We start from the raw sequence: 9,526 nt of genomic DNA, 5'->3' as shown, positions 1-9,526 counted from the left end.
AAATCGAAATGATTAGGGACTATAAATATTTAGTCGAACATTTCTATAAAGGCTGAGAATGTATTGTGAATATCTACCCTTAGGAATGGATTGAATAATTTGCATCCAGTAAATTAGTCATAACGGCGTAAATTTAATAAGCGAGATAATTGTCGCACGGGTTTATAATATCGTTGGGTAATGAGTGACGGGAGAAAAACTCTCGGCAACTTGACAATTTTCGCAGTAATTATTATTTATTTGCGAGAGAAAGTGCTGCTTTTTTATTTATACGTATAATAAACACATCTTTAGAAAGGTTTAGCAACGCTTGATAACAAGTATAAAGAGCAATGCAATTACGCTTTATCTAATTATAACCGTGACACAATTATATCATAGTAATAGAAGGAATGGAAACTGTAACCCACAATGATATCATCAACAATGATATCAATGCGAAAGTTTATTACACTATCACGGCAAAGCAATGGTACCGATTAAGATGAAGCAGGGTCAAAAATCAAACCGTAAAGTGATGCAGGGAATGAAAGATATTTTTTTTTTAGTTATTTGTCTAATAATAATCTAATAGTAAAGATTTAAAAAATACACTGTTATGGTATAGGACAGATTTTTTAAAGATTTGGTTGTCATGGGGATTCTCGAAAAAATATAAATAAATTAAGTATTTAATTGACTTAATTTTTATCTTTGTTTATAGCCTTAACCTTTTAGATCTTCGACATGTATAGATATAGTAAACGCGATCGTAGCACGGTAATAGAACAGGTAAAAGGCATGTAAAATTTTTATATATAGACTTATTTAAGATGTTTCGATTTAAACAATTAAACCATATTATTATTAATTTTTTTCAAGTTCACGTATCTTCAATCAATTATAAGCGATTAAATATGATAATTATCATTTTATCTATCCGTAATTAAATATAAAAGCGCGTTTGGTGAACGCGGGTCAATCCTCTTCAGTCGCTATCCTGTAAAACCAAAATGAAGGTCTTCATCGTTTTAGCAGCACTAGCTGCTCTCGCTTCAGCGAAATATCTAGACTTAGATATCGATGAGCAGAACACAGCTTACAACTACATGGAAAGATTCGGGATCCCCGAAGCAGAGAGGATTCGCAAAGCTGAAGAAGAATTCCTGAAGAATTCTAGAATTGCTGGAGGTTCCCCTGCTAACTTAGGAGAATACCCATACCAGGTAGGTCAATATTACTAATATTTGAGATCATTTTTTTAGTAACTATATAGTATTTTTTGTGGATATCACTGATAGAATAGATAACAGTTACAGAAGTTAAATACATCTACAGAATTTAAATAACATCTTTTCATCCAAAATCCCTCATTGCCTGAAGACAAAGTCTTCGAGCAATGTGTGTTGCTAGTGATGACATATGGAACAGAAAGTATTGGTCTCTAACCCCAGGCCTTGTGCACAAGCTCAGCGTCGCTCAACGTGCTATGGAAAGGGCTATGCTTGGAGTTTCACTACGAGATCGAATCATCAGAAGTGAGGAAATCCGTAGGAGAACCGGAGTCACTGACATAGCTCACCGGATTAGCACGTTGAAATGGCAATGGGCGGAGGCATTTGGGCAAAAAGGTTTGGGCAAAAAGGGCAAAATGGCGTTGGGGCAAAAAGGTTCTGGAATGGAAACCACGTACTGGCCGACGAAGCGTGGGACGACCTCCCACGAGATGGACAGACGGCCTGGTCCGAGTGGCGGGGAGCCGCTGGATGCAGGCCGCCAGTGACCGGTCGTGGTGGAAATCTTTGAGGGAGGCCTTTGTCCAGCAGTGGACGTCCCACGGCTGAAACGACGACGACGACGACTGACAGAATAAGACTATGCTATAATGTTTAGTTCTCCTCTATAAACTAACACTAAAAATCTTAAGCACACCATATTTTTTAATATATCATAAATTTTTCTTTTTCAGGCTGGTCTGATCTCCGACATTACTGGCACAACCGGCCGTGGTGTGTGCGGTGGTTCCCTCCTCAATGCTAACAGAGTGGTGACGGCTGCCCACTGCTGGTTCGACGGTAGAAACCAAGCTTGGAGATTCGAAGTCGTCCTTGGCTCCATCACTTTGTTCCACGGTGGTACCAGGATTCACTCCAACAATGTCGTCATGCACGCTCAATGGAACCCAAATACAATCCGCAATGATATTGCCATGATCCGTCTGCCAAACAACGTCGGTTTCACAAGTACGCTATTTTCCACTTTTGTTTTTATATTATATATGTGTTAAATGGTAAAACCATGAGAAATTTTGAAAGAATATAATGGTAAAACCATGTTTCGAAAATGCTTCAAACCCAATTGAATAAAGAAATATTTCAATTTTTGTATCGGAATTATAAAAATGTTTCCATACTCTGCGTAATATAATTAAACATATGATTCGTTTTTGGCAATGTAAAATACAATTATGCATGTACCGGTTTGGGCTTTTAATTCATCATCCGTTGAACTGCATGCGAAGCAAATGCAAGACATTTACATAAACTTAACTATATCGAACTAAAATGATCAATCATTAAAAATAAAATAAATCACAATAATTTTGGGTTCCATTTAACAGACGTGATCTCCCCGATCGCTCTTCCTTCTGGTTCACAACTGAATGAGAACTTCGCGGGAGAAACCGCTCTAGCGTCTGGATATGGATTAACCAGTGACAGTAAGTACCATTAATATATTTTTAAATTTCTGGTTCAAATGCGCATAATAATGGATTATAATCTAAAATCTTCTTAGAATGAGATGTTTTACTAACGTTAAAAATAGCATTTAACCGTCTATCTCCAGAAACAATAATTATTTAAGGAATTTATATAATTATTGCTCCGTTGTGACGTGAAAGAATGATAAACAAACATGCAAACACACTTTCTCATTATACTTTTGTATTTCTTTAATGTCCTTATTCGAACGTACCTCAACTTACCTGTATTTTCAGACGCCAACATCTCCAACAACCAATTCTTGAGTGGCGTGAGACTGAGCGTGATTACGAACAGCGTATGCCGCCGCTCCTTCCCCTTCAACCTCCAGGACTCCAACATTTGCACAAGCGGCTCCGGTGGCACCAGCACCTGCAGAGGAGACTCCGGTGGCCCTCTCGCCATTACCAGGAACAACAGGAGAATCTTGGTAATTGCTTGTACCATATACATTTTGAATCCTTTCTTAAATTTGAAGCACGTGGCTTACTTTCCAACGCAATATTAATAGATTTATATAATTTTCTTACGAACACATATTTCACTAGCCAAATGCTCTTATCGTTAGCCTTGGCCCTTACCTAAATTAAATATAATTAAATAGTAAATTTTATCCTAAATTATATTGTGATTAATCGATACTGTCTCTATTAACTGTAATTGAAATGTAAATGACAAAACTTTATTTACGTTATTACATCAGTATATGCTTCTACGTTTTTCTCTTTTAATTGTGAATCTATGATGCTAAACTATTATACTACATAACATTTCCAGATTGGTATCACATCCTTCGGTTCAGCGTTGGGCTGCACAAGAGGATACCCAGCTGCCTTCGTCAGAGTAACATCCTTCATTAGCTTCATCAACTCCAACTTGTAATTTTTACATAAGCATCAATAATACAACTATTTGTTAATTTTATATAACTTATAATAAATTATAGGATACGTTACAACGGATTTTATTTGCATACTAGCTGCGCCCCGCGGTTTCACCCGCGTAAGTCCGTATCATCGGTTCAGTAGTTTTTGCGTGAAAGAGCAAGAAACACACACACACATCCTTAAAAAATTCGCATTTATAATATTATATTATAGTAGGATATAGTAGGATTTCTCTATCCTCGATAACAAATTGTTTAATTTTGCAAAACATAATCGTATCCAAATGCCAATGGGTTCATAATGAAGCTATTACTTATTTAAATTATTACATAATCAGTCATCATTGCAGAAAGAAACATAATTTTGTAACACAGAAAAGTGTAAGAGAACAAAATCAATAATTATAGTATGTTCATTGATACAAACAATAAAAAATGAAACGAGATTAAAAGGAGATAATTAAAAATGTAGACACAAATCATACTATATAATATATATCTATATATATATATATATATATATATATATATATATATATATATATATATATATATATCCTTTATATAAGTCAAATTTCAAATACTGCTGTAAGTGTTTTTTAATGCTATGAATTCGGTAAGATCCACGGTGATTAAATCAGTATGACATAGAACCAAGAAGTTATTCACTATGTAAACTTGATCTTCTAACCCGCTAGTGTAACGAATAATTGCCAAAAACCTTCATGTCTTCTAAAGTGTGCTGGATGATGATGAAGTTAATAAATATATGAAGTTAATTCTATTTGATTTAATTCAGTAGAGTTAGAAGTAATCATAGGATATTATTCAATCCATACAATTACTTTAAAATTAGATCAATAGTAGATATGTATAATATTGATATTTAATTTTACTTTTAAATATCAATATTATGAATACATTATAAGTGCATTATGAGATTATTGTCATAAAAAGCCCTTTAGAACTTACTATAAGAGATACAGAGTAAATAGAAATAAAGTTCGTGTTTTGCTTACAAACTCTATTTTTGTGAAACTTATCTTTTTTCACCAGGCTAGTTATTTAGTCAGGACAGTAGCTTGCAAGCTTACTAGCTAGATGTTTATCTTCTGACTTCGTATAGACAGAAATAGATCAATTTTAAGCTTGAAAGCTTATTTAAAAGATTTTTTTATATGAGATGAAGTTTTATAGTAAGTCGTACATAGTGTAATCAAGTTGTTTTTTAATCAAGTTTTCTTAATTTACAATAACACGTCTAAACGTATGGTTATAGTGTCCTATAAATCATCTTATTCATATTATTATTTATTTTAAATATAATATCTTTGTATAATTTTTTTTTTTGCATTTGAATAAAATTGAAATAAAAAATGCTATTGGTTGGTAATATTTGTTGCTATTAGTTGGTAGGCTGGTAGCTTGGAAGCAATAAAAACGTGCTAAAATTCCATCATATGCTGGAATTCATTTTATTTGAATAATTAGTATTCTTTAATATAATAACAAATAAAATTGATTGATCGATAGATGAATATATAAATAGTTGTCATAGAAACATTGTCATGTATTTTTTTAATTATTTGAATATAAACTATAAATAAAAAAAATCTAAATCAATTACTCAAACTTGGCAACGCAATATGTTAAATAGGTAATTACTAACATTAGAAAATAAATAAATAAAACTTCCGTGACTTGCTTGAAAATTTAAGAAATTCTTATTATAAAAACGCAAATATATGTAATAGCTATTACCTATGCCTATGTATAATATAACTTAGCAATGTTGCATACGTTTCTAGTCTACGTGACCTGATTGTTATGTATAAAGAAAAAGTTTAAGAAAAGAGTTATGTATAAAGAAGGACTTTATAGGTCGTAGGAATAATTGTAATCATCTTTATTAATTCTAGTCATGACCATTTTTAGCTACCCTATTGATTCAATAAACACATTTCTCTTTATCTATTAAATAAAATATTATTTTAACTCGTCGATGCAATCAAATTACTTACTACTACTAATCACTACTACTAATTAATTAGGTTAGTAACAAAAACTTGTCTGAACAAAATTCGTTACACTTTAAAGGATATAACTCTAAAGAATAAAGATTATTGAAGAATCAAATTTCTTCCCGCAATAACAACAAAACCCGCAGGCGCAACGGATTCGAAACAAAATGTTTAATTTCATACATACCGTCTTAAAAAGACAGAACTTTATTTTCTACTCTCAGTTTAGTTCATGTGACCTACAATAATTATTATCGATTAAGCAATAAAACTGCCAAATCCTAACCTAATTGAGGAGAATATGTTCGATAATCTTTACTCCAGCGTTCGTTCTAATATTCTAGGCTTTGTATAATAAAAACTTTGAATATTAAGTCTTTTTTGCTCATGATTTTTTCATTATTTATTTCCAAATCATAAATATGTAATTTGTCTGTGTATGTTTTTTTACTAATGCATCGTATCGTATCTAAAAAATTTAACAATCATAATCTTCATAATTGATAGCCTTTCTTATCAAAAATAATAAAAGAGTAATTCTGCAACAAATCATGTTTTATACGAATACAGACAATGCATATACACGTGGCGTTATTGGTTTCTGTTATTACTTTCGCTTATGCGAGAGAAATTAGTCCTTTCGATAATCCAGCATATGGATACATAACTAGATTCGGTATACCAGAGGCCGAGAGGATTAAAAAAGCTGAAGAAGCAATTCTTAATGACCCCAATTCTAGAATTGTAGGAGGTGTTCCCGCTGCATTGGGACAGTATCCTTACCAGGTGTGTACTAAACCATATTCTATAATTATTGAGTCGATTACAATGTATACTTTTTGCTATTGATAAATAATATCCTGAAAATATTAATTTGCGTACGGATATATTTAAGTAGGAATGTATATACTTAATGAATGAAACGTTAATAAATATTTTAAGATTATGACCAAAACATTTATCGTATATTCCAGGCTGGATTAATATCCGACATCATTGGTTTGACCGCAAGAGGAGTATGTGGAGGTTCCCTCTTAAGCGCTAATAGAGTTTTGACAGCTGCGCATTGCTGGTTTGACGGCACCAACCGAGCATGGAGATTAGAAGTCGTCCTCGGTTCTATATTCTTGTTCACTGGTGGCACTAGGCTGCAAACTAGTGTTATTATGATGCATCCTCTCTGGATCCCAGCACTAGCACGTAATGATATCGCTGTAATTCATCTGCCACAATCGGTCCAATTTTCTGGTGAGTTATTATATGGACGTAAAAATAAAACGAATTCTTTTGCATATAATCGTAAAGTTGGCAAATGTCTCCCGAAAACGTTTTCCAATTATAAATCTTGAGGGAATATTCTAACATTTTTTAATTTGAAATAATACCGACTCTAATTCTGTGCTGAAATTGTCTAGGCAATAGTCAAAAATAAAGTAAATTATTATCTTAAGCTCTATTTTTAACCAACAGCAACCAACCAGCTACTCAAAAACAGCAGTTCTGACACCAGAACAAGCCATTACTAATTCAAGTTGCAAAATGAATTATACAATTATATATTTCAGCAAACATTGCTCCTGTTGCATTACCAACTGCAGCGGACGCTGCGAACACATTCTCTGGATCATCTGCTATTGCTTCTGGCTTTGGCATCACATCTGACGGTAATTAATTGTTTATTAAGCCTTATTTTGCAATTATGTCTGCTATGAACGCTTCTAAGAATATAGAAAAAACAATAATCTATACAATAACAACATTCGATTTATTCCAAGATAAGACAGGAAGTATTATATCTCTTAATTAGCGCAAATTAATTGTCTAAAGATAAAACCCTATTTGTACTTGATAATCAAACTTAACGTTTATTTGTTTTTTAATCAGGTGGAAGTATTACTCAAAGCCAATCCTTGAACCACGTGCGTCTTAATGTAATAACCAACCAAGTGTGTTCCTTTGGATTCCCCTTCGTTATCCAAGATACTCATATTTGTACGAGCAGTATTGGAGGTAGCAGTGTCTGCGGTGGTGACTCTGGTGGTCCTCTAGTAATTGAAAGAAATGGTGAACGAGTTTTGGTAAGAACGAAATTTATTTATTACTTATCAAAAACATGTTTTAGATTAAGCAGTAGGTTTTGTACCATTATGATTATGATTTGTGTTGTAACATCTTAAAAAAATGAAATTATTAAATCATTAGATAATTTATATACGTAAAGCAAATTAATTCAAATTGTGACTGAGATTTCTTTGATTATTTATTAAACAATTCGTAAGATAAAATGATCGTTATCATTACAGATTGGAGTTACATCATTCGGATCTACGTTGGGCTGCGCTAGTGGTGTGCCGGCTGTATATTCAAGAGTAACATCGTTCTTAAATTTCATCAACCAAAGCTTATAAATATATTGTTTTCTATAAGATAACCCATTAAAACATGAATAAATATTTGACGTCGAATTTAATATTTTTCTTTTATTTTATTACATTCAATAGCCGTGTTAATTAAAAAAAAAATAATAATTAAAACGTACAATTTATGGAAATTATAATATATTTTAACTTATACCCCCTCCAAAGGAATTCATGTTGTATAGCGGGTGAAAATTATCCAATGTGTAACTACAGATAGAATAATAAATCATACCATGTTGTATTGTTGTGTGTCATAAGCGCAAGCAAATGTCTCAACGTCAATAGATATATTAGATAGAATAGATTGAAGCACCGGTATTGAATATACCTACGTTAATAAAAATAATAAACAAAATTGTATTTATATATTTTATTGTTTGAAATAGGTAGTTGCTTTTGTTAAAATAATTTTTTATTTAATATATCTATGGTATCATCATCGTCATCAGCCCTTATATGTTCCCACTGGTGGGACACAGGCCTCAAATGAGGGTTCAGGCCATAATCCACCACGCTGGCCAAGTGCGGGTTGGCAGATGTCACATGTCGTCGAACTTCTGATTCTCGGACATGCCGGTTTCCTCACGATGTTTTCCTTCGCCGTTTTAAGCAGTGGTGATTTTATCTACATGTGGAGATAAATTGAAAAATCAATTCTCGTCCGGTCTCGAACCCCGACGTAAGCACGCCTGCAGATCGATTTTTCGCGAAGATTCTGGAGTAGCACCTAGAATCATCGGTGGCGACCCTGTTGTCTTACCTAGTAAGTTATTTTATAGTCATAATGAGAGAAAGGAATGTTATAAAACAAATCACAAAAAAATTAATATCATTTTATGATATTGAACTAACTTTGTTATGATTTATCTATATATGTATTAGTCTCGTACGTGAAGTGATAGAGTATAATGATATTTTTAATCACCGTTTAATAGGTATTATCAATCAGATCACGCAGATGATACGAGTAAAACTAATATTCAATTTTTTTTGATCGGGCCGATAAATACTGTACTGTAATACGTATTGAATGTAGCTCATTGGTTATAGGATGGACACAGAGCCTGGGAATGAACTGTCGTTCTTGGTTCAACAGACCCTTTTCCTCGGTGGTACCAGACTTCAAACTAGTGTTGTTCATTCGTATCCTTTGTTTGGGTTCACTTGTCCGCAATAACATTGCTATCGTTATTTGCCGTCTTGTTCCAGGTCGGTAAAGAATCGTCTTAGCAATTTTTCATATCATACCCAGCTTTTACGCCAGATTTTCTGGTGCTTATGTCAGAATGACTTGATATGTGGACTTCATAAATCAGAATCTGAAACGAAACGGATATTTATCTTCAAGATTTTGTTTATAAACAATTTCTTAATTAAGATGTTGCTTAGATTTTTTAACATACTGGAAATGTATATAATTTAAACACCATATATATAAACACCAACATAATATAATAT

At 32.9% G+C, this 9,526-nt stretch overlaps 1 protein-coding gene across 1 annotated transcript; it reads left to right on the top strand.

The window, feature by feature from the left end:
- The first annotated feature begins 992 nt into the window (after positions 1 to 992).
- LOC119832756 (collagenase-like) lies at positions 993 to 8,056 on the top strand. Its single transcript, XM_038356492.1, has 7 exons — positions 993 to 1,205; positions 1,949 to 2,213; positions 2,978 to 3,171; positions 6,623 to 6,896; positions 7,214 to 7,312; positions 7,533 to 7,726; positions 7,952 to 8,056. The coding sequence occupies exons 1-7, from the start codon at positions 993 to 995 to the stop codon at positions 8,054 to 8,056; spliced, it is 1,344 nt and encodes a 447-aa protein (XP_038212420.1).
- The last annotated feature ends 1,470 nt before the right edge of the window (positions 8,057 to 9,526 follow it).

Source organism: Zerene cesonia, chromosome 16 (assembly GCF_012273895.1).
Source record: "Zerene cesonia ecotype Mississippi chromosome 16, Zerene_cesonia_1.1, whole genome shotgun sequence".
In the NCBI taxonomy this organism is placed as follows: Eukaryota; Metazoa; Arthropoda; class Insecta; order Lepidoptera; family Pieridae; genus Zerene; species Zerene cesonia.
The sequence above is the reverse complement of the archived record's forward strand: the minus strand, read 5'-3'. Positions and strand labels throughout refer to the sequence as shown.